General features: G+C 39.7%; 1 protein-coding gene across 1 annotated transcript; it reads left to right on the top strand.

Annotated features, from left to right (window-relative positions):
* Positions 1 to 508: 508 nt before the first annotated feature.
* On the top strand, positions 509 to 18,336 carry LOC125107482 (sulfotransferase 6B1-like). The gene is made up of 6 exons (XM_047742611.1): positions 509 to 785; positions 4,701 to 4,885; positions 7,296 to 7,422; positions 13,459 to 13,553; positions 13,699 to 13,885; positions 18,072 to 18,336. The coding sequence occupies exons 1-6, from the start codon at positions 641 to 643 to the stop codon at positions 18,188 to 18,190; spliced, it is 858 nt and encodes a 285-aa protein (XP_047598567.1). The 5' UTR covers positions 509 to 640; the 3' UTR covers positions 18,191 to 18,336.
* The last annotated feature ends 8,059 nt before the right edge of the window (positions 18,337 to 26,395 follow it).

Raw genomic sequence — 26,395 nt, 5'->3', positions numbered from 1 at the left:
TCTATACAACAAAAATCAAGATATCTATTTTCTGGCTTGGGTTTCCTGAGACCCATGTTATCTTTCTTAAAGTATTTCCTGTGAAGTTTATCTTCAGTCTCAAGTTTATTTGCCAATTCTGAGAAAAATTTATATTTCCTCACTCAATTTTCTCCTCTTCCAGCAACGTAATACATATTAGCTACTTTCTCACTATGTGTTAATATTAACATTGCATTCAACTTTTCTTGTCCTTTCCACAGTGACATAATCCCTTATCGCCACTAATTCTTTTCTTTTTAAGGCCAAAGGATTTGATTAACTCTGGTCCTTTCAGATAATAATTACATTCTGATAGCTTGATAGCCTTATATGTAAACTATTTTGAATGTCAAGTTGGAGGAAATATTTTGTAATGTGTTATCAAGAAAGTGACATCATTTTCACAGTAGACTTTGGCTTAGTTATGGTTTAAAAATTACTCCTATGGAGAATTGCAAAATGTATATATATATATACATATTCCTCTAGCTGAAACACCAGTTTAGTAATTCTAAGATTATCCTGCCACTGAGCTAGGATTAACATCAAGGAACTTACTTATTCTGTGCCTTGTGTAAAGTCAGTGTTTCGTAATACTTTTTGATTCATTTGACAAAAGATGTCGTTCCAGAACCAGTCAAGTGTTCTTCATAAATTCAAGGAGATCCTCTTTTCTACTATGTCTTCAGAAGAACTTCTAAATTCCCTGGATTTTTTCAATGCAAGAGAAGATGATGTGTTTCTGGTGTCCTATCCAAAATCTGGTAAAGTTTATTTTAATGTATTTTTAAATGTATAAGTACATTTTAAAATGTGTGAAATATAAGAAATAAGTATGATATTCTACTATATCAAAATATAATAATAATATAATAATATAGTAGACTATAGAAATATAATAATTTTTACAAAACATTATTTTTCAGAATTTATCCATAGGAAATTTAAGTATCCTAAATGCTCATTTTAATGAAAAAGTTTGACATTAGAAAGCTGAAAACTGTGTTTCAAGAAAATTCAACTAGAGCTTTTACTACAGTTTTGTTTCTCTTTTATTCATTAAAGTATACAAATGTTGATATACATAATAAGCATATTGTCTGTAATATTATAAAGTTCTCTTCATACTTGTACCTGTCATGGCCATAAGCAGATTTGTTCAATTTATACTTTAATGATTGATTTATAAATGAATAATTTCTTTCCTGAGCTAATAAAAAAACCATAAGTATTTTTAGTGTTCATTCTTTAAAAGATTTTATTTATTTATTTGAGAGAGAGTGACAGAGCAGGAGCAGGGGGCAAGAGCAGAAGGAGAAGCAGACTCCCCACTGATGGGGGCTCCATTCCAGGACCCTGAAATGATGACCTGAGTCGAAGACACACACTTAACCCAGGCACCCAGGTGCCACTTTAGTGTTCAATTTTATGCCTTCTTATGAAAAGTTTATTTCCATATATGGTCATACACTCATGAAAGGACCATTATAAATAATGGCATCCTGGGGTAATCTATATTAATTATATATTCTTTTTAATTTTGAGAGGTGGCCAGGGTATATAATATCCATCTGCCTGCTGTGATTTCCATAAGAGTGGACATGTGTGAATAGGCATATGCTTGCTAGCATGATCCAGCAACTAAGAGTTTAGCTCTTTCAAATGTTTGCATTTTAGTCCTTTTATCTGATTGTGAATCAGGCCCAAGAGGCCCTCTCCATTAGAAGACACAGAGTTCACATAGACTTTCTAGGGTGTTTTTGGAGAATAAATGTAAATCACATATGTAATTATTTTATTGGAAAATGGTGTTGCAGATGGAAATGAAGTGATTGCTTCTAGAATACCTCAGTATTCTCTCTATGTGGTAGGTTACTCCGTGAATAAACATACCTTACCCCAAATTGATATGTTAGTTCAGAAAGTAATTTATGATACTTTTAAGGTTCTTTGAGCAGGTCCCTAGCTTATACCTTATATAAACAACCATATATAAAGTTTCCACTGCACATATTGATGCCTATAAATTATATCACCCGCCAGCTCTGGAGGCCCCTGAATACGATCCAAAACTGTATTCTGTCTTCTTCACCACAATAAATCAATACATCCTGTGAAAATAATAGAAATGTCATTAGTTATATTAGTCATGCTCATATGAATATTAGAGTTGACTTATGAGCATTATTATCTTAAAGTCTTAAATTTAAAACACATCATGCAGATGAGAGCACCATTTAAATATTTATTCAGCTATATATTAGTGAATATTATAACATATTTTGAATTGAAATTACAAATGAGTTCAATGGAAAGAAAATAGGCCTGATTTAAACTTTTTAGGAACATTGCTTACAAATCAACAAAGCATCCTCCCCATCCAAACTTCTGCTTCCCTGCTCCAGTTTACTATTGTCTGCAACACTGGAGCATACCCACATTTGCTTTATGTATTCCTTCCAGACTTCATGGTAGCATAGGACTGTATCTTTATGCTGTTTGAATGTAGCATTTGTTCATTGTTTTTTTTTTTTTTTTTTTAAAGATTTTATTTATTTATTTGACAGAGAGATCACAAGTAGACGGAGAGGCAGGCAGAGAGAGAGAGAGAGAGGGAAGCAGGCTTCTTGCTGAGCAGAGAGCCCGATGTGGGACTCGATCCCAGGACCCTGAGATCATGACCCGAGCCGAAGGCAGCGGCCCAACCCACTGAGCCACCCAGGCACCCGCATTTGTTCATTGTTCAAGGGCTTCGTTTGCACGACCAGTCTGCACACAAACAAAAATAAGTTCCAGGGGCTAACTTCCAGGGGGAAATGGAATTTCATGCATGCATGAATACAAGCAGTAGCAACTAGACTCTGGTATGTTCTACTTAGAGGGGACAGAAAGGGTAAATAGTTATGCTGGGGGAGGGGAGACTCAGAAGACAGTTTAAAAAGAGCAGAATAGATGAAATTCCATGAAATGGAATTTCAGTGGAATTTCATGCATGCATGAGTACATGCAGTAGCAACTAGACTCTGGTATGTTCTACTTAGGAGCGACAGAAAGGGTAAATAGTTATGCCAGGGGAGGGGAGACTCAGAAGACAGTTTAAAAAAGAGCAAGATAGATGAAATTCCATGAAGTGGAATTTCATGCATGCATGAATACAAGCAGTAGCAACTAGACTCTGGTATGTTCTACTTGGGAGGGACAGAGAGGGTAAATAGTTATGCCAGGGGAGGGGAGACTCAGAAGACAGTTTTAAAAAGAGCAAGATAGATGAAATTCCATGAAATGGAATTTCAGTGGAATTTCATGCATGCATGAATAGAAGCAGTAGCAACTAGACTCTGGTATGTTCTACTTGGGAGGGACAGAAAGGGTAAATAGTTATGCCAGGGGAGGGGAGACTCAGAAGACAGTTTAAAAAAGAGCAAGATAGATGAAATTCTATGAAATGGAATTTCAGTGGAATTTCATGCATGCATGAATACAAGCAGTAGCAAGTAGACTCTGGTATGTTCTACTTGGGAGGGAAGGAGGGTAAATAGTTATTCCAGGGGAAGGGAGACTCAGAAGACAGTTTAAAAAAGAGCAAGATAGATGAAATTCCATGAAGTGGAATTTCATGCATGCATGAATACAAGCAGTAGCAACTAGACTCTGGTATGTTCTACTTGGGAGGGACAGAAAGGGTAAATAGTTATGCCAGGGGAGGGGAGACTCAGAAGACAGTTTTAAAAAGAGCAAGATAGATGAAATTCCATGCAACGGAATTTCGTGCATGCATGAATACAAGCAGTAGCAACTAGACTCTGGTATGTTCTACTTGGGAGGGACAGAGAGGGTAAATAGTTATGCCAGGGGAGGGGAGATTCAAAAGACAGTTTAAAAAAGAGCAAGATAGATGAATAAAGCAGTAGCAACTAGACTCTTGTATGTTCTACTTGGGAGGGAAAGAAAGGGTAAAGAGTTATGCCAGGGGAGGGGAGACTCAGAAGACAGTTTATAAAAGAGCAAGATAGATGAAATTCCATGAAGTGGAATTTCATGCATGCATGAATACAAGCAGTAGCAACTAGACTCTGGTATGTTCTACTTGGGAGGGACAGAAGGGTAAATAGTTATGCCAGGGGAGGGGAGACTCAGAAGACAGTTTAAAAAAGAGCAAGATAGATGAAATTCCATGAAATTGAATTTCAGTGGAATTTCATGCATGCATGAATACAAGCAGTAGCAACTAGACTCTGGTATGTCTACTTGGGAGGGACAGAGAGGTTAAATAGTTATGCCAGGGGAGGGGAGACTCAGAAGACAGTTTGAAAAAGAGCAAGATACATGAGCTTTCAGGACCGGTGAGGAACTGTGTTTGGCAAGATCTGCATATTTGTGGATTGGAGAAGGTGTTAGAGATAACTGTAGCACAGGAGAATACTTCAAGCTGAGAAAAAGGCATAGACAGTTCTCAGTCTCTTCATGCTTTAAAGTGTGACTGTTCCTGTCAAATGAATTGATGTCTCTGGTCTTTCACAAGTGTCTCAGGTTTCAATGGGTGTCAAGAGGTAATAATAACTATTTATAACAAAATTAATGCGCTCCTTGCTATTATAACCTCATGCTAATTCTATATTTATTTCATCAAGAGTTTCAATTAATTTAAAAAATGTGTTTTGTTTTATTTTTATGTGAAGGTACTCACTGGATTGCGGAGGTCATTGGGAACATTCCCAATGCTCGAATTAATCTAACGTCTCCTATCGAGTTGGGAGATATTTCTAAACTTGACGAGCTAAAAATGAACTGTAAGAGAAGAGTTATTCCCACACATTTGAGCTACAACACGCTACCAGTGAATATTAAGCAAAAACAATGCAAGGTGAGTGCAGTGGTTAAGGGCAAAGGTTCGGGAAGACCAGAAAACCTGGCTTGGGTTCTTGCTCTGCCACTCTTGGAAAATTGCTGATGCTCTCCTAGCTTTGATTTCCTCCTTTGATACAGAAATAACAGTATCCATCGCATACAATGTGGCAAAGATTAAGCTATGTTTTGTAAACACATTACAACAAAGGTAACCATAGATTTTTCCTTTCATCAGCAAAGAAACTGAAGCTCAGAAAGGGTGGGTGGCTTCTTAAAACCACCACAGTAAAGACAGAGTCTTAAGGTACAATTCTAATGGGAAATGAGATTCACTGGTTGCACTTGGTTTCCCAAGATGATGATCTGTCCTCTGTTGCCCCCTGCCTAGCCCTCAGAGCTTACAAGCTACTGGAAGCTTTCCTGCTCCATCAGTCCTGTCAGGTGATCACTTCCTCTTGTGGCCCTCAACCCTAGTTAGCCTCCTATCTTTTCTTCCTAATCTTTGTCTCCCCATCTTTTTTTCTGCTTCCAAACTCTCTTACATGAAATGTCTGTTTTTAGCTCATTTCCTGATATTTAGTTAACATTTAATTTTTTTCTCAGAGTACTATTCTGCCTTCTCTTCATATCTTCCAACCATCCCCTAATATTTCTTAGAATATTGTATGTGTGTGTTTATTGAGTATCTAATTGACATACAACATTGTATTAGTTTCGGATGTACCACTTAACGACTCGATATTAATATATATTGTGACATGATCTCCACAGTAAGTCTACTTACCATGTCACTACACATAATTACAGAATACTTCTTTTAACCTCTTTTGTCAAAATATGTATTAATGTGTTAGTAGTTTGTATTGTCCTTCCCACTGGATACCGATGTGTGATGTCGGGTATTGTCCAAAGGTCCTGAAGCATGCTTCTGTCTACCAAAACAGACAAAAAACTCCAACTAGATGGCTAAGGCTTCCCATCCCGCCTCTTTATCCCTTTTTGTTAAAACCGTGAGGGGAGGGGTGCCTGGGTGGCTCAGTCTGTCTTTGGCTCAGGTCATGATCCCAGGGTCCTGGGATCGAGTCCTGCACTGGGTTCCCTGCTTGGCAGGAAGCCAGCTTCTCCCTCTCCCAGTTCCTCTGCTTGTGTTCCTACTCTTGCTGTATCTTTCTCTGTCAGATAAATAAATAAAATCTTTAAAACAGCTTTAAAAAAGAATAAAAGAGTGAGTGGATTTTTAAATCACTTTCAGAGCTTTGGGTTTCTGTGAATCTGCTCCAGAAGCAGAGAGCAGTTCGAGAAAGCCTGAAGTGTTGAGTTACTCTATAATTTTCTCTGGAGAGGAAGAGAGGATAATGGGGACACAATGGGGGCTAAAGGTGGCTTTTCACCTCAGTGCATAGCGGCCTTTACACGTCTCTCAAGAGGGACGGGTGTTGTTCATGTGGGTTACACGCACCACTCCTGGACTATGAACATAGTACAGAACAATAGTTATGTATCAAGCGTGACTCAGTAAAAGCTTTCTTACCTACGTAAAATGTGTCCACCTGATTATTGATCTAAGAGCAAGTGGAACATCTGGTCCTCATGCAACACTGACTGTGATGGAAAATAGTTCATCTCCTCACCCTGGTTTTCTGAGGTTTTTTAATATGCACGTTCCTGCAGTCCCTACGTCCCTGTTATAACCTTCATGACTCCGCGCTCCTGCACCTGACTGTTTCGAGGGAGCTGGTCATGTTTCTGCCTTACTGCTCCTGTTTCTCCGACCAGGAACACTCCACTCTGCCCAGTCCGTAGCCCATGATAAACAGAAATGCATTAAACTGAATCCGATTGCAAGGGCGGTGTTTGTGTAAATTAGGAGGGTGGCTCAGACTTCCTGCTCTGTGGGGGATTCAACTGTAGAAAATGAAATTCTAAAATATCATTCTTCCTATAAATAATAGTAGACAATTTACAAGAAATCTGAGTGTATTTAAATCATGTGTTATAACATTAAAATTGTTTAAATGTTATGTTAAAAAAATTTTTATATTAAGAAAGCAATCGTGTCCTACAAATGGATAGATGGTTTCTCGAATCCACTGCTAAAATGATGGGGCCACAGTTAGTGCCTAAACTGAAAAAGTGTAGTCAGTGGACTGGCATTACCAACCTCACCTGGGAGCTTATTAGAAACGCAGAATGTTAGGCCGCATGCTGGACTCTCTGTGTCAGAATCTGCATTTTAGCAAGATTCCTGAATAATTCTTGCACACGTTAACTTTTGAGAAACACTGCCCTGAGTCTGTGCTTAATAATCAGTGTAAGCGGTCAAAAAATCCTGGCATGGACAGGTTAAGTCCAGTTGCTTTTTTTGAGAACATGTTTTGCATGGGGGCTGTTTCCATCTAAAAATAAACTGATTTTTTTTTTAACAGATTATCTACATCGTTAGGAATCCAAAAGACACGGCTGTTTCTTTATTCCACTACTACAGAGATAACCCGAATCTCCCTGGCACTGAAACCTGGGCTGCATTTTTCGAGCTTTTCCTAAGAGGAGATGGTAAATATAGCAATGATTTCTATTCATCATATACAGTTCCCCTCCAAATGAAAGCATTTTCTAAAAGTTTAACTGGATCCTTGCGACCCATTTTCAGGAATACATTTGAATAGTTTTTTGTTTTTTTTTTTTACTTCAAAGCCGTTCTTTCTCACTTTGTTTCTTTACGGACTTCCTTATCACCTGTGGGTAGTATGGATTTGCAATTACTTATTGAGCTGATAGCAATGTTTGTAAAACAGAGATTAATTCTGATCAAGCATCACTTTTTTTTCATATACCATCAGTTTTGCCAGTGAAATAATTATGCATTGATTGGAGTAGAGCAAGATACAGTTGAAACCTTCACAGGCAGCCTGAAACATGTCTTATGTTTGCCTAAATGGAAAATAACACCAACAAACGATACACACACACACACACACACACACACACACACACACACATTCTCCCTCTCCAAAAAAAGGAATAAAGTTCCCCAAATAAAAGAAATGAAAGTATTAGTCATCTTGACACTTGCTTTATAAAGATGAACAAAAAGCGATTTCTCCTGAAAATACTAAACTGATACATCATTTGATTGAGTTGTGCAATGCATATTGATCTTGCCTACCCATGCATGACCTTTGAATTTATTAATGTTTCTCTGACTCACGGGTATCTGGAGCACTTAAAAACAAAAACGAGGGCACCTGGGTGGCTCAGTTGGTTGAGCAACTGCCTTCGGCTCAGGTCATGATCCTGGAGTCCCAGGATCAAGTCCCACATCAGGCCCTCTGCTCATCAGGGAGCTGGCTTCTCCCTCTGCCTCTCGCCCCTTTCATGCTCTCTCTCTCTCTCTCTCTCTCTCTCTCTCAAATAAATAAAATCTTTAAAAAAAAAAAAAAAAAACGAAAAACAGTTCTCAAACGTGAGTTCCCAACCCTTTCATTAAATAAAAATAACGTACCGAGACGATGCAGAATTTTGAAGAGGCAGGATTTAGAAATGGTTTGTACCCACAGGATTTTCCTTCTCCCTGGGGTTAGAGGTAGATCTGCTTTATTGTTAGTTTCCTTATTTCACTTGCCAATGATTAAGCTTTTACTTGTTAATTTCAGAGAGGCGCAGCAAGTGTAACTTTAACAGGAGGGTCTTGAGAACTGCGTTTAACACTTTCTTTTGCCCTATTCCCTATGGAAGAATATGCTATGCTCACAATAGTTGAGCTCCTCTTTGGCAAACATTTAGTAGTCACGAAGTTTCAGGAATGACAGGTCTATTGAAGATCGTCTGGTTAAAATCACCGGCCTGATGTTTGAATTGCCTTTATAACATTCTCAAGGATTGTACCAGCTAAACTTGAACTTCCTAACTTTGACAACAGGTTCACACCCCAGCTCCTGCCCCCAAATGACGCGTTCCATCTCGGTACTGTTAAGATGTTTAAAAAAAATCTTACTATGTGATATAGACACTTAGCTAAGTGCTATGCAAACATGATCTCCTATCATCCTCACTAGAACACAAGAGCCAGGTATCATTCTTATTTTATAGGTGAGGGAAATGCAGACGTTGGCAGGCCAGACCATTGCATAACTCATAAGGAGCCCAGGTTTAAATTCAGGTGTCAGTCTCCCAGATCCTTCCTGTTAGCACTGTGGCATAGCTTGCCTAGAGAGGAAGCCGTTCCTCTGATCACTAATTCCTCTTCCCCACGATAGCCTTCTAAATATTTGAAGATAGTTAACATGCCTCACTCTGCCTCCATTCCATTTTTGGAGTGAACAGAGTTTAAATACATACATTATTTAAAAAAAACAAACAGACCTTGAGTCTGCTTTTCCTCAAGAAAAGAAAAGCCACGTTTGTCTCCAATTATTACAACCTGGGGGTCACTAACCCTCCCGCTGCTGCACAAGCTCTAATTTGGCTCCATTGCTACCGTTTTGGAGTGCCCAGAGGACAAAAAGCGTCCTCTGGGTATGACCTGAGGACAGTGTAAAGCAGGCCTGTTAGCGCTCGTTTTCTAGAGATTATTTTCTATGAGTGTAGCCACAAAAAGGGCAACTTAGTCCATACGCAGGGAGGCAAACTAGCTGTCCTAGGACATCCACCACCCCATTATCTGACGTCAAAGCAGAGTATCTGGGAAGGGCAGTTAGTTGGAGAAAATATTCCAGATGATTCTTTTATACCTTCTAGGTGCGTTAATAGATTTTTAATTGCAAAGAGATCTGCTGTGTATTATATAATCGGGTAATCTAGCCTGGGCAAATCCTGCTGACACTGGGAGTAAGCAGTGAATTGCTAAAGCTTTTTAAAACTTACTTGAGTGGAACAGTATTTATAAGGTAAGGTTGCTTGTTCTCCTGTCAAAGGTAGGTGACTATATTTCAGGGATGTCCTTTAGTGACTACTCTTTGAGGAGAGGATTCTTTCTTTTGCCAATGATAACATGATACAATAGAACAGGCTATGGAGACAGAAGAAGAGGGATCACATCTTAACTCTAATTTATCCCCTGTATAACTGTGGACAAGTTGTTTAATTATTTTGAGGCCCAGACTTGGATTATGTAGGACTATTTAGATGTTCAAATGAAGTCATGACTAGAAATTTACTGTAGAAATCTACTCATTCTATTGGACATAGACTTAAAAAAAACTTTTATTTATTTATTTATTTATTTATTTGACAGAGAGAGAGAGGTAGCGAGAGAAGGAACATAAGCAAGGGGAGTGGAAGAGGGAGAAGCAGGCTTCCCGCAGAGCAGGGAGCCTGATGCAGGGCTTGATCTCAGGAGCCCAGGATCATGACCTGAGCCAAAGGGAGATGCTTAACAGCTGAGCCACCCAGGTGCCCCTGGACACAGACTTTTAAAGGCAGGCAAAGACTTTTTAAATAGTTTCACTTTCGGGTGGAAAGTTACCATGTAGATATTTATCTAGAAAGATTATTTTACACTGAAGCATCATGATATACTATACCCGTTTCCAAAACATAAATATATACGCATTATATGAGGAGACTGTACCATAAAGACATAGATAGCCACACATTTGTGTAATCATCTGATTTACCTTTCAGACAGTTTACAAATACATTTTAGTTTTTTAAATTAAATAGTAACTGTAAATTGTGTTCTGGCAATATTCTGACAGATTAGTATCTAATGAAATATTTTAGCACCATACTTTTTTTTCCCACTAGTCCCCTCTCCAGTCTTTTATGAGAACTCCGCATTTCCTCGGCACTTTGTCCTCGTGAATTTCTGCACGATCATCAGAGTGCTTTCTGGAAACTAGAAATTAAGATGTTCGTTGAAACTGGATAGGAGTGGGACAAAGGGTTTGCAGAAAGTGTGGGAGGTTTGAAATCGCTGATGTGGAAAATAGGAGAATGTGTTAATGCAGGACAAATAAGTTTGCTAGGCAGCCTCAGGACCCTTAAGGCTGGAAAAATGAATTTGCAATGGTGTCATTATAGAGTTTTATAAATTTCTTCAGCAGAACTCAGCAGCATTGGGCAAGGAGAAAAGAAGGTAAAGTGCTTTGATGAAGGTTTTAGCTAGAAAAAGGTTGGGGAGAAGAACAAGGGGAAGAAAATGAGGATTAAAAAGGACATAAGTGGTCCAAGTAGGGTATTTGCAGAAGCTGTCCATCAATGGGTGGGTGACAAGACGTGAGCTGCCCCAGGAGGTTGTGTTCTAAGATCAGAGTCTTCCATGACTTCTGGGAACAGAAGTCCACTTCTGACAGAGATAAGGCTAAGAAGAGTGATATATTTAAATGACACGAGTCCTATAGGAGCCTGGATTATCTCGGAGGGAGGAGTTCTGGAAGTTGATAGGAAGCCGTGAGATTGCCGATGCACAGTCCAGACCCTAACACACTTGGGTTGGCCGAGTAAGAGCAACTTTTCTGATCAGGGCATTTCGGGGAGAACAAGTTATTCTGGATAACAGAAGGAAGGCCATGCAGGAGGTAGTAGAAAATTCTGTCTTTAAGTGAAGGATGTGGAGAAAAGCATTTCCCAGAAAAAAAAGATTTTTTATGTCTCTGTTTTGGAAGCTGTATTTTCTTTAAAGCCCTAGGTCTGGACAATGAGGATTCGGATTTAAAAAATGACCCAAAGTATAATTCTCTACATGGGTAAGGAAGACCCAGGCAGCCAATTCCTTTAGATTCTTCTTTTTGGAACAAGACGGAGTATAAATTAATTAATTAATAATAGAATATCTGGCTCTCAAATGATGGTCAGGCTATGATCCAAAAGATTTTTCTTACATTTATTTGGGGTATGTTGGAATACATTTCCTGCTGCAAAACCGTAGTGGGCCGAGTCAATCATAGGTAGCCACCGGCCGTGACCCTAGGACTCGGGGTCTCTTTTCCTGCCCAGGCTGTGGGGGCGGGGGCACAGAGGCCTGGGCTCCCTGACAGTATGGAGGGTGGTGATGTTTTCCACCAGGGCTGGGCTGCAGCTACCCGGGGGCGTGGGTGATGCAGGTGGCAACTGCCAGCATAGTCTGAGTCGACAGAGACCAGTTCACTGCCTAAACTCCTAGGAGAGAAAAATCAGTGCTCTATCTCACCCTGTGTTTGTTCCTGGCAGTAGGCTGGCAGTTCCTAGGTCAACTCCTTATCACTGATAGGGTAATTTGGGTCATTCCAAGATAAAGTATTTTGTAAGTCACTGAACTGGCAGTGAGAATGCTAGGGACTGGAGACCTATTAGTCCTTCCAAACACCTGTTCTTGCTTTACAGCCCTCTGGGCCCCTGGGGGTGTAAAATCAGGCTCTGTGATACCATCACAGTCCCGGAAGTCTGGTCTTTTACAAATGGCTTCTGGTTATTTTCTTGCCCTTTACTTCCCCAGGGGCCAAAACCGTAAACAATTGCAGTTAGCTAGGAGTTAATTACACATCAATTTATTCAAAAGTTTCATGTTTAAAAGTGATATGGCACAGTATCTGGTAGACCCTAATGGCTTCATAAATGCTTATTAAATGAATCAATAGTCAGCAGATCTTCAGAACATTGTGAGTGGAGGAACTCTTTTATAATTTGAGCATTAGCTAGTATTAAATCTATGTATAATAAGGATGCATGGAAAGATGTATACCCAGTATTTTAAATTACTCCATTATATGCTTTAGATTATCAAGCTAGTCAACTTTCTGTGGTACAAGAAATTGCTCACTTTTTGTTTTTTACCATCACAGTTGATAATTTATTTTGCATGATAACATTTTACTTCCAGCCCTAGACATTTTTGAGATCTGTCAAATTGACAAACAATAAAGAGATAATATCAACTACTCTTAAAGCCCTAACACTATATTTTGCAACCTTGAACTAAGAAAAATGAATAGACTTCTTTTCTCTTTTCTCTCCCTTTTTTGAGGAAGTTTATAAACTTTTTATGCTAAGAACTTATAAAAACCATGCCATTTACAGGAAGAAAGTAATAAATTCTCAATGTTTCTCTATTTCTTCCAAGATCCAAAGTAGTTTCAGAACACAATTATTGGGAAAATGTGTATCTCTGTATTTCTGCTGTAACTTCTGATGATGATAAAAAGATATTTACCAAAATAAGAAAAAAAAAAAAAACCAAACCACAGCCTTATTAAAAGATACAGTCATCCAGCATCATTTCTTAATATTGCATTTAGTTGAAACAGTAGTGTTTTAAAATTGGGCTCTTCTAAGGAAACTCTTTTTAAAGAATATTTAAGATCTTATTTAATTTTTAATTATTGAATTTTATTAAACCTAATTACAAGTTTCTTCGTAGATAATGAATGATATGGTATTAACATATGTAATTAACATTTTCTTTTTTTCACTTTAAACCCAGTATAGTTAACATATAGTGTTACATAAGTTTCAGATGTACACTATAGTGATTCAACAATTCTTAAGTAAAACCCCTTCACTCCAGAGTCTAATACGTGTGTGCCTTATTTTGTCTACTTTGGTGAAGTGGGAAGAATCCTGGGGTGCCAACCCATGCTCTTGAATATTCACACAATTCATTTTTCCTTCTAGTTGTATATGGATCCTGGTTTGATCACGTTTTAAGCTGGGAAGAGCACAAAAATGACAAAAACATTCTAATTATATTCTATGAAGAAATGAAGAAAGTAAGTCCTTCCTAACATTTCAACAATCAAAATTTAAGTCAAATTAAAACAGAAAATCAATAAATTCTGTTTTCAGGGTTGAGGGAATGAATTTGGTGTTTTGTTGAGTTACACTTTTTTAAAAATAATTTTTCTTATTGCTTAGGATCTTTCTAAAAGCATCAAGAAAATAACTACTTTCCTTGGTATAAATGTGAGCGACAGTGAAATTAATAAGATTGCTCAGAAAACGTCATTCAGTGAAATGAAAAATAATGCAGCCAAAGAAAACTGTGATCCAAATCATACCATCTGTGCCCTCACATCTAACAGGAACCTGGTATTTAGAAAAGGTAAGTCAGAAAGGGATGTGGCACTCTGGCTGGAAGTAGTTCCATTTTATAATTTTTAAATCTCTCATTTTACCATCATACACCCTGCCTCTTGCACAATGGATTGCTCATTGTCATCCCTGAGTGAATGTTTATTAAACAAATTTCTTAAATCTCATTATTTCTAGAAATTGAGATTTCCATACCCAGTTATGAACCAATTGAGAGAAAGACACAGGTGTCAAACAGATGGAAATGATAAAACTCCCCGAAGAATGGGCCTCAGGTGTGCAGCCTTGCGTGTTTGCTAATAACTTATCCTAAATTTTGCAAACATGCTTGCTTAGTCACAATCAAATGCAGTCCTGTCCCTGCACTGAGGCCTCCCACAGAGAGCATGGTGGAGAATGGTACATGACATGTGTTTTTTTCAGAAGAGAGAAGGGAGCTGATGAATGTGGACAGTGCACTTTCCCAAACTCACCAAATAACTCACCCCACAGAAGTGCGGGGCAGAGAGAGAAGCTGGGAGTGTTATCCAAGGCACTCCTCTGCACGAAAACCCAAAGAGAAGGAAGTAAATCTTCTCTACTACTTCCTAACATGTAACTTAGAAGTAGTTTGGGTTCATCCAGATATAGAATTGTTTTGATACCCATGTGAATTTTAGTCCAGACCCCACGGAAAAATATTTGAACATTCTTCAAATTTTTCATAACTTAAAATGACAAAATTTTCTACATTTAGGTACTCAGGTTTCCTACTAGAAAACACACCTTTGTTTCCATTTTTTAGCTCATCTGAATAGAATTCCTCCCAAAGCAAAAATTGGCCAACTCATATGGATCAGATAGTCCCTTAATTTTGCAAGTCACTTTTTGTCTTTTTTGGTGGTTCATTTTTCATTTTCTTATAGTTGCAAAACCAGGACTGGGAGGGAGGAGAGAACTCAATTCAGCAAATATTTATTAATAAACTATTTTCTAATAACTAAGATTCAAAAGTTAAATAAAATAGTCTTGTCCTTCAGAAGATCATAATGTAGGCAATAATACAAGGTGATTGACAACTTTATTACTAGTATGAGCAACTGTGAATAGCAACATGATAAGGGTGAGATAAATTTTCCTCAGCAAAGTAGGTGAGGAGGTCACATTGGATATGGGACTGGAAGCATAAGCAGGAAGCATTTACCAGGAAAATGATAGGGAAGAAATATATTCCAGCAAGAGCTAAACAGCAAGAAGAAAAGTCCAGAACCACTATGGGATTGGACTGGATTTTCTTTTAGAAAGAGCAGTTAGTCTCCTGTTCTAGAAGAGTATATGACGTGTGGAGCAGAATGAGGGAGATAAAAATGGGGCCAGAGACCAAAAGCTCTCTGTACATTATGAGGGGGTCTTTTTCTCTCTATTTGCTGTTTTAAGAAGGGAACTGAAAATAATAGATTCAGGTGGAAAGTTGTTTAGAAGAGTTGTTTAGAAACCAGAGGCAGAAAGTCCAGTAAGAGGTTATTGTAATAGTCCGGATAGGAAACATGGAGGGTCATAACTTGGGCAGTGGCAGGGAGCCACTGTTTGGTGGATCTCAGCTCAGAAGTCAGTTTAGGAGCCATTGGCAATTTGTGGAATTAAGTAAAATTCTTCAGCGTGGGTGGAAAGGACTAGTAGGGAAAGGTTTAAGGGAAGCCCTAGAGACCCTAGCATCAATGGGAATGAACTAGCTAAGACAAGCCAGGAAAGGAAATCAGCCAGAAGTATGAAGAAAGCCAGGTCAAACATGGCCATTTATCATTCATGAATTCTGAGGGTGATTTCCATAGTGGTGGTGATGGGAGGCAAATTGAGGGGATTAACAAGATGAGAGAGAATGAAGGGAAGGAGCAGATAAGGACCACTCTTCCACGAAGTTTGAAAATGGAGGACAAGAACAAGATGACATAGGGCGGGAGAGAGACATAGAGGGGAGACAGGGAGAATTTAGAAAAGGATGCATGAAAGCAGGTAAAACAAGCAAAGACGCCAGAAACAGAGATTGGGAGGGATTATGGTAAAGAGAATGATGAGAAATGAGGAAGTTCTGATGTTTCGTGGAATCCAGTGCTACCATTGATATCTTTTATCACTGCCCTTTGAGATCTGATTAGCAAAATACACAGTTTTCACCCGTGTTATCCTACTAACTCGGGAAATTTTACTCTAATGAAAACAGAGGTAGTAACCCTACAAATATCCCCAGGTGAAACCCTATCAATATAATTGTAGCTAACAAACAATAATTCTAATGAATTTAAATTCTAGCAGAAAGTGGTTTCCTTATATAGGATCTGACAAAACACGGAAGGTTAACCCTGATACTGGTCCCCATGACTGCCTATTGCTAAATTTGGACTATATGAGGCATTAAACACAAGGATGGGTCCATTCACTTTATTCCTTCTATTGGCTGGACGAGGTGGGAGTAGGGATCCGTCCCCTGAAAATAATCATGTTAAGTAAGTGACTGAAGTGGATGATTCAGACTCCTTGGTGCAAGAGATATTCCTCACTGTACAGAGGAGGGATCATGCCTGCAGTTGGCTTTAAAGTTGGAAAAGGAGCTGATATTCTAGAAACTGTCTATGGAGATAAGGTGGCAGGCAAAGATACAGAGTGGTTCACGTCAGTGTCAGAAGTCCCAGGGCCCCTACGTACTAAAATTTAGGGGGGGATATTACAGGACTATGGAAAGATGTATGGACAGGATGCATGTTGTAATATTGTTCATGACATTGAAAACCTGAAATGCACTCAATTGGCCTCTAATCAGAAAGCGTTAAATGTATTACATCACATCCATACAGGGGTTTACTATGTAGCCAGGAAGACTGTGGAGTGTGAATAGCCAGCATTTACTGCGGGGTGCCGGGCACATTACTGGAGTTATCTTACACTTGACAGCAGACTTCTGAGGGTGGTGTTCATAGTGTTTACATTTTACTAAGATGCCGAGCACCTCAACAACTTGTCCAAGGTCGTGCAACTAGTTGCTGGTGGAGTGAAGATTTGAATCCAAGCCGCCTTACCCTCCTCCCCGTAACTTTCATTGCTGAGAAGGAAGTACTGATATGGGAAGATGATGTGTAACAGGATCTATACGCTGAGGCCCCGGGAATGAAGCCTGAGGCCAGAAGTGACTAAAGGCCACGATGGGCAAGTTCCAGGGTTGGGGCTTGATAGAGGCAAGAAGAGTGGTCCTGAGGGGTTGGCGCTGTGGCCAAGGCTGAGGGTGATCTGTAGGATCAGGAGAGGCTGATGGACCGAGGGAAGGATAGATCTGATTTTGCTCTCCAAACACCTTGTTTGAAGGTGAGGACATCACACAACTAACTTGGTGCTGGTATTTTCAACTGTTTTCAGTGTTGTAAAGTACATTTCCTTACAGTGAGACCCATTAAGGTGAAATGGGTGAAAGGGTTTCAGAGTACACTTATCATGATGAGCATTGAGTAACACATAGAATTGCTGAATCACTGCACTGTACCCCTGAAATTACTGTAACACTGTGTGTTAATGATACTTGAATCAAGAAGAGAGACTGATTGCCCAGGCCTGTGATAGGGTATCAGCACAGTCATTGCTTCATAGGTGCACAGGCAGGGAAATAAGTGGCATTATGTCCACTTTGTCTGCTTTCAAGCTTTTTTTTTTCTTTTTTAAGATGTATTTATTTATTAGAGAGAGAGAAAGAGAGATTGAGAGACAGAGAGGGAGCACAAGCGGGAAGGGCAGGGAGAGGGAGAGAGAATATCAAGTAGACTCCACACTCAAAAGCCCCAAACAGGGTTTGACCTCAGAACCCTGAGATCTCAACCTGCACCAAAACCAAGAGTCGGGGCCTTAACCGACTGAGCCACCCAGGCACCCCAGCTTTTGTTTTAACTAATGTTAGCTGAGACATTTCTTTCCCTGCTATCATAAAACCTAGAACCTTTATATATCTGAATCTTATTTTCTTTTTAAGAATTAACTTTTTACACTGTACATATTAATATGCAACCATTACTGAGGAAATTGGAAACAACAAATATGCAAACGAGGAAAAGAATAACCCCGCATCATCTTATCAGCAAGAAATGAAATCATTCACATTTTATTGCAAATCTGACAGCTTTCTTTTGTGAATACTGTATATTTAAATGGATTCTTGTCTGTTCCAATTTTTCCAGGAGCGGTGGGTGATTGGATAAACTACTTTACTTCAAAGCAGAGGAGAGTATTTGATGAACTATTCACAGAGAAAATGAAACACAGTGAACTAGCAAGACACTTTGAAGATTACTCTTAATATAAATGGGAAATGAAACTACTTTCCAGGGGCACCTGAGTGGCTCAGTGGGTTAATCATCTCCCTTCAGATCAGGTCATGAGCCCGGGGGTCCCCTCGGGAAGCCTGCTTCTCCCTTTCCCCCTGCCCTTCCCTCCACTCGTGCTTCCTCTCTCAAAAACATAAATAAATAAAATATTTATTTAAAAAAAAAAGACCACTTTGCATTTTGTGGGATGCAGTACTTGGGGAATATATAAATATTTTTTTACCAATATGAAAAGCAGATAATTCTTTCAGTGAGAAATGGACACTTCATGAATGTGTCAAAAGTGTCATGTATGAGAGACTGTTATTACTATATTTGGTGGTAGCAGAGAATTATTAGTAAAAGGAAATAATATGCGATTTTGAAATGGCCCAGTTATATATCTGCTTTCAGGATATTCTTAAGGGAAGGAGATTATTTCTATTCAGAGGGAGCGTATTACTGCGGGGGTTCTATAAACTGCATTAATGTACAGCAAAAGGGGTGAGGGATTATCTAAAATAGCCGATGTCTGAGAAGAATTTATTTTCTGCCTCTTTGGACACAATGACCTCTAAACAAACACTTTCATTTCAGCATTCTCTGGTGTCTGTGTAGAAATGTTCTCCATTGTCCATTATCAGAACAATGACAAAAGTCTTACTGAGGTGGAACACCGAACAGGCAGATTATATCAAATGATCACAATTGGTGAAAAGGAAGAAAGAAAAGGTACTTTTTCATGTTAAAGTAACACTGGCATGACATGCTAGTATTTTATCTTTTATAAAGTCAATTAAAGGGGCGCCTGGATGGCTCACTGGGTTAAAGCCTCTGCCTTCAGTTCAGGTCATGGTCCCAGGGTCCTGGGATCGAGCCCCACATCAGACTCTCTGCTCAGCGGGGAAGCCTGCTTCCTCCTCTCTCTCTGCCTGCCTCTCTGCCTGCTTGTGATCTCTGTCTGTTAAATAAATAAATAAAATCTTAAAAAAAAATAAAGTCAATTAAATTACAAAATTCCTTATTTTCCACTTGATCTTCCTTGAAGTGTTTCTGATTTTTCCCCGTATTTTCAGTATGCATTATTTCTCCCAATACCACTTCCAGGACTAATTCAATCTCTATTTTTCTCTCTCTCTCCTGTAATGAGTATTCTTCTCCAGCTTTAGCCTAGAAGACATTGTAATGAAATTTCAGGGAACTTAGTTCAGGATTATGACCATCTATGAGCATCTACTTCACATGGTCACATCTGCGCCATAGTATCTACCTCGAGCCTTCCAGAGCGATGGGCTGAGTGAGTGAACTCAACCAAACGCTTTGCTTTTGTACCTCAGCGTATCGTGAATCTTATTTCTAGTAACAGATCTGTTGGAATCTTCTCTACCTGGTTTATCACTCTTTAGGAAGTATGAGATCTTCACAAATCTCCTAAATATACATATTTTTTACAAATAAAATGTGTTTCAGGAAGACAAGCAGGTGTGATCTTGGTCAAGTATTCCTCTTCACGTTGGAGCTCAAAATCACACTTAGGGGCACCTGGGTGGCTCAGTGGGTTAAGCCTCTGCCTTCGGCTCAGGTCATGATCTCAGGGTCCTGGGATCGAGCCCCGCATCGGGCTCTCTGCTCAGCGGTGAGCCTGCTTCCCTCTCTCTCTCTCTGCCTGCCTCTCTGCCTACCTGTGATCTCTCTCTCTGTCAAATGAATAAAAATAAAAAAAAAATTTAAAAAAAAATCACACTTAACTTGCCCTGATGTATAAGTGCAGAGAATGACAAAGCCATCAGAGTGAGACGAGGAGGTCTGATGAGACAGCAAGGGAAGAAGACCATGACGGGTGGTAAAGGCTCAGATCACAAGAGACTGTAGCATCTTCTCACGAGATTGAAATGATCACTGAGAGGGAAAGAACTGACACGGGCCTGTAGAAGATATTATATAATTTTAGATTTATAGGTAACTTTGGGATCGTCATAATCCAGTTTTGATAGAAAATTGTTTACGGTCGATAAGCTAAGGGGTGTCACTAAGAGCCTTAATTCCCAGATTATTATTAGTCAGTCAAAAATATTTTTTGAGCACTTTCTACGTGCCAGGCCTTAGACTAGGGATACATGAAAAACTTGAAAGAGTCCCTTCGCTCAAGACACTTACATCGCAGTGGGGGTAAATAATAGCTTTTTTTTTTTTTTAAGGTAACATGTGAGATATGGCAAGCACCAAGTGCCATAGAGAAGATAACACAGAGTCGTGTGGGAGGCAGTGACTGCAGAGCTGCTCCAGTGGGGCCTTGGGCTGGGGACTCAGATGGGGTCACACAGGCTTCCAGCGCGAAGGATGCACAGGTTCCCTGGGCCGGGAGGCAGGCGAGTCGTTCAGATTGTGGCTAGCTGGGGCATTTTCCGCAGGGGACTGACATGTCCTGACAGACACTTTCCCCGGCATGACCACTGGATGGGGTGGACCCAGGGGTGGAGGGAGGAGGCAGGGATGCATGGCTATGGCAGCGACCTGGGTGAGAGAAAAGGGCCACGTGGACAGTGGTTGTGGCAGAGGAGACGGAGAGAAAGGGCCAATTTCAGGATAGAAGATGGATAGCGAGCCAGCTAACCTATTAATGCGGGAGTGAGACACAGAAAGAAACAAGATGAAGCCTAGATTTTTGGCTCATCAACGGAGTATCTGGGCAGCATTTATTCCGATGCAAGGCTTGACAGCCAAGTGGTTTGGGGAGGATTTGATGAAGGGGCTATGGATCAGGACTTCTGCTATGGCCGTGCTATGTGAAATGTCTGTTAGACACTAGGTAACTGGTTGCACAGAGGAACCTCCGATGACATGGCATTGTTTCCTGGGGCCAGTGGGAGGGTTCAAGGATGTGGGGGCGGGGGTAATGGGAGCCAGCTTGGGCGGTGTCTGAGCGATGTGGACAGGAGCGTCTGCGTGACCACGGAAGTTGCTGGAGACCTGCTGCTGGCTGATTGCTGCCCTGCTCCTTGGGTTTTTGCCTTTTCAAAAGTAGGTCCTGGATCTCCCCCCAGTCCCCCAACTCTGACCTGCCCACCTTGCTTTTTCACTTCCTTGGAGCTGACAAAAAAACTTACATGCATTTCCTAATCCAAATTGCCTCTCACTATTCCCCTGGCACTGATGTTTCCCTCTTCTCTCTCTGCCCTCCTCTCTGGTCAGTAGGTTAACTGCTAAATCCAAGGATTCTTCTAAGGTTTCCTAGGTGGCACTTTTCACTTGCATTTGTGTCTCATAGGCATTCTACCCTGTAATTGGTTCAACACCAGCTCCAGGAAAGCCTGCTCTGATAACTCTGTCCCCTGTCCCCGTTGCTCTCCATTGTCCCTCACTGGCCCTCGAGGGACCCTTTCCTTCCCACTCTTACTCATTCAGGTCTTTTTTTTTTTTTTTAAAGATTTTATTTATTTATTTGACAGACGGAGATCACAAGTAGGTTGAGAAGCAGGCAGAGAGAGAGGAGGAAGCAGGCTCCCTGCTGAGCAGAAAGCCTGATGTGGGGCTTGATCCCAGGACCCTGAGATCATGACCTGAGCCGAAAGCAGAGGCTTTAACCCACTGAGCCACCCTGGCGCCCCTCATTCAGGTCTTGTATTATGAAGTAAATGTCTGTCTCTTAGTCTAGCCTGTAAGGTCCTTGCCAGTTAGGGCTCATGTTCTCTTCATTTTTTAAAAAAACCTATTTTTTTTTTAATAAACATGTAATGTATTTTTATCCCCAAGGGTACAGGTCTGTGAATCGCCAGGTTTACACATTTCACAGCACTCATCATAGCACATACCCTCCCCAATGTCCATATCCCGACCACCCTCTCCCGTCCCCCCTCCCCCCAGCAACCCCCAGTCTGTTTTTTGAGATTGAGTCTTTCATGGTTTGTCTCCCTCCCAATCCCACCTTCTTTCATTTTTTCTTTTCCTACCCCCCAATCCCCCCACACTGCATCTCCACTTCCTCATATCGGGGAGATCATATGATAGTTGTCTTTCTCTGATTGACTTACTTGGCTAAGCATAATACCCTCTAGTTCCATCCATGTCGTCGCAAATGGCAAGATTTCATTTCTTTTGATGGCTGCATAGTATTCCATTGTGTATATATACCACATCTTCTTTATCCATTCATCTGTTGATGGACATCTAGGTTCTATCCATAGTTTGGCTATTGTGGACATTGCTGCTATAAACATTCGGGTGCACGTGCCCCTTCGGAGCACCACGTTTGTATCTTTAGGATATATACCCAGTAGTGCAATTGCTGGGTCATAGGGTACCTCTATTTTCAACTTTTTGAGGAACCTCCATGCTGTTCTCCAGAGTGGTTGCACCAGCTTGCATTCCCACCAACAGTGTAGGAGGGTTCCCCTCTCTCCGCATCATCGCCACATCTGTCATTTCTTGACTTATTAATTTTAGCCATTCTGACTGGTGTAAAGTGGTATCTCATTGTGGTTTTGATTTGTATTTCCCTGATGCCGAGTGATGTGGAGCATTGTTTCGTGTGTCTGTTGGCCATCTGGATGTCTTCTTTGCAGAAATGTCTGTTCATGTCCTCTGCCCATTTCTTGATTGGATTATTTGTTCTTTGGGTGTTGAGTTTGCTAAGTTCTTTATAGATTTTGGATACTAGCCCTTTGTCTGACATGTCGTTTGCAAATATCTTCTCCCATTCTGTCAGTTGTCTTTTGGTTTCGTTAACTGTTTCCTTTGCTGTGCAAAAGCTTTTGATCTTGATGAAATCCCAATAGTTCATTTTTGCCCTTGCTTCTGTTGTCTTTGGCGATGTTCCTAGGAAGAAGTTGCTGTTGTTGAGGTCAAAGAGGTTGCTGCCTGTGTTCTCAAGGATTTTAATGGATTCCTTTCTCACATTGAAGTCCTTCATCCATTTTGAGTCTATTTTTCGTGTGTGGTGTAAGGAAATGGTCCAATTTCATTTATCTGCATGTGGCTGTCCAATTTTCCCAGCACAATTTGTTGAAGAGGCTGTTTTTTTTCCATTGGACATTCCTTCCTGCTTTGTCGAAGATTAGTTGACCATAGAGTTGAGGGTCTATTTCTGGGCTCTCTATTCTGTTCCATTGATCTATGCATCTGTTTTTGTGCCAGCACCATGATGTCTTGATGATGACAGCTTTGTAATAGAGCTTGAAGTCTGGAATTGTGATGCCACCAACTTTGGCTTTCTTTTTCAATATTCTTGTGCTCGCTTCAGCAGCACATATACTTTTTCAATATTCTTTTGGCTATTCGAGGTCTTTTCTGGTTCCATATAAATTTTAGGATTGTTTGTTCTATTTCTTTGAAAAAAAAAATGGATGGGATTTTGATAGGGATTGCATTAAATGTGTAGATTGCTTTAGGTAAAATAGACATTTTCACAATATTTGTTCTTCCAATCCATGAGCATGGAACATTTTTCCATTTCTTTGTGTCTTCCTCAATTTCTTTCATGAGTACTTTATAATTTTCTGAGTATAGATTCTTTGCCTCTTTGGTTAGGTTTATTCCTAGGTATCTTATGGTTTTCGGTGCAATTATAAATGGGACTGACTCCTTAATTTCTCTTTCTTCGGTCTTGTTGTTAGTATAAAGAAATGCAACTGCTTTCTGTGCATTGACTTTATATCCTGACACTTTACTGAATTCCTGTACAAGTTCTAGCAGTTTTGGAGTGGAGCCTTTTGGGTTTTCCACATATAATATCATATCATCTGCAAAGAGTGATAGTTTGACTTCTTTGATGATTTGGATGCCTTTAATTTCTTTTTGTTGTCTGATTGCTGAGGCTAGGTCTTCTAGTATTATGTTGAACAGCAGTGGTGATAACGGACATCATTGCCGTATTCCTGACCTTAGCAGAAAAGCTTTCAGTTTTTCTCCATTGAGAATGATATTTGCAGTGGGTTTTTCATAGATGGCTTTGATAATATGGAGGTATGTACCCTTTATCCCTACACTTTGAAGAATTTTAATCAGGAAGGGATGCTGCACTTTGTCAAATGCTTTTTCAGCATCTATTGAGAGTATCATATGGCTCTTGTTCTTTCTTTTATTAATGTATTGTATCACATTGATTGATTTGCGGATGTTGAACCAAACTTGCAGCCCTGGAATAAATCCCACTTGGTCATGGTGAATAATCCTTTTAATGTACTATTGGATCCTATTGGCCAGTATTTTGTTGAGAATTTTCGCATCTGTGTTCATCAAGGATATTGGTCTGTAATTCTCTTTTTTGATGGGATCCTTGTCTGGTTTTGGGATCAAGGTGATGTTGGCCTCTAAAATGAGTTTGGAAGTTTTCCTTCCATTTCTATTTTTTGGAACAGTTTCAGGAGAATAGGAATTAATTCTTCTTTAAATGTTTGGTAGAATTTTCCTGGGAAGCTGTCTGGCCCTGGACTTTTGTTTGTTTGGAGATTTTTGATGATTGTTTCAATCTCCTTACTGGTTATGGGTCTGTTCAGGTTTTCTATTTCTTCCTGGTTCAGTTGTGGTAGTTTATATGTCTCTAGGAATGCATCCATTTCTTCCAGATTGTCGAATTTGTTGGAGTAGAGTTGCTCATAGTATGTTCTTATAATTGTTTGCATTTATTTTGTGTTGGTTGTGATCTCTCCTCTTTCATTCATGATTTTATTTATTTGGGTCCTTTCTCTTTTCTTTTTGATAAGTCTGGCCAGGGTTTTGTCAATCTTATTAATTCTTTCAAAGAACCAGCTCCTAGTCTCGTTGATTTGTTCTGTTGTTTTTTAGGTTTCTAGTTCATTGATTTCTGCTCTGATCTTTATGATTTCTCTTCTCCTGCTGGGTTTAGGCTTTCTTTGTTGTTCTTTCTCCAGCTCCATTAAGTATAGGGTTAGGTTGTGTATTTGAGACCTTTCTTGTTTCTTGAGAAAGGCTTGTACCGCCATATATTTTCCTCTCAGGACTGCCTTTGTTGTGTCCCACAGATTTTGAACCATTGTGTTTTCATCATCATTTGTTTCCATGAATGTTTTCAGTTCTTCTTTAATTTCCTGGTTGACCCATTCATTTTTTAGAAGGATGCTGTTTAGTCTCCATGTATTTGGGTTCTTTCCAAATTTCCTCTTGTGATTGAGTTCTAGCTTCAGAGCATTGTGGTCTGAAAATATGCAGGGAATGATCCCAATCTTTTGATACCGGTTGAGACCTGATTTAGGATCCAGGATGTGGTCTATTCTGGAGAATGTTCCATGTGCAGTAGAGAAGAATGTATATTCTGTTGCTTTGGGATGGAATGTTCTGAATATATCTGTGATGTCCATCTGGTCCAGTGTATCATTTAAGGCCTTTATTTCCTTGTTGATCTTTTGCTTGGATGGTCTGTCCATTTCAGTGAGGGGAGTGTTAAAGTCCCCTAGTATTATTGTTGATGTATTTCTTTGATTTTGTTATTAATTGGTTTATATAGTTGGCTCCTCCCGAGTTAGGGGCATAGATATTTAAAATTGTTAGGTCTTCTTGTTGGACAGATCCTTTGAGTATGATATAGTGTCCTTTCTCATCTCTTTTTATAGTCTTTGGCTAAAAATCTAATTGATCTGATATAAGGACTGCCACTCCTGCTTTCTTCTGATGTCCATTAGCATGGTAAATTGTTTTCCACCCCCTCACTTTAAATCTGGAGCTGTCTTCGGGTCTAAAATGAGTTTCTTGAGGGCAGCATATTGATGGGTTTTGTTTTTTTATCCATTCTGATACCCTGTGTCTTTTGATTGGGGGCATTTAGCCCATTAACATTCAGGGTAACTATTGAGAGATATGAATTTAGTGCCATTGTATTGCCTGTAAGGTGACTGTTATTGTATATTGTCTCTGTTTCTTTCTGATCTACTACTTTTAGGGTCTCTCTTTGCTTAGAGGAACCCTTTCAATCTTTCCTGTAGAGCTGGTTTGGTGTTTGCAAATTCTTTCAGTTTTTGTTTGTCCTGGAAGCTTTTTATCTCTCCTTCTATTTTCAATGATAGCCTAGCTGGATATAGTATTCTTGGCTGCATGTTTTTCTCATTTAGTGCTCTGAATATATCATGCCAGTTCTTTCTGGCCTGCCAGGTCTCTGTGGATAGGTCTGCTGCCAATCTAACGTTTTTATCCTTGTATGTTACAGACTTCTTTTCCTGGGCTGCTTTCAGGATTTTCTCTTTGTT

The sequence above is a fragment of the Lutra lutra genome, chromosome 8 (genome assembly GCF_902655055.1).
Source record: "Lutra lutra chromosome 8, mLutLut1.2, whole genome shotgun sequence".
In the NCBI taxonomy this organism is placed as follows: Eukaryota; Metazoa; Chordata; class Mammalia; order Carnivora; family Mustelidae; genus Lutra; species Lutra lutra.
The sequence above is the reverse complement of the archived record's forward strand: the minus strand, read 5'-3'. Positions and strand labels throughout refer to the sequence as shown.

Bases quoted from the DNA above. Each gene is read 5' to 3' on its own strand.
- LOC125107482 (XM_047742611.1), top strand. From the start codon at position 641: ATGTCGTTCCAGAACCAGTCAAGTGTTCTTCATAAATTCAAGGAGATC. The intron at 7,423-13,458 runs GTAAATATAGCA...TTTTCCTTCTAG, and splicing joins GCTTTTCCTAAGAGGAGATG to TTGTATATGGATCCTGGTTT. The intron at 13,554-13,698 runs GTAAGTCCTTCC...CTTATTGCTTAG, and splicing joins TCTATGAAGAAATGAAGAAA to GATCTTTCTAAAAGCATCAA.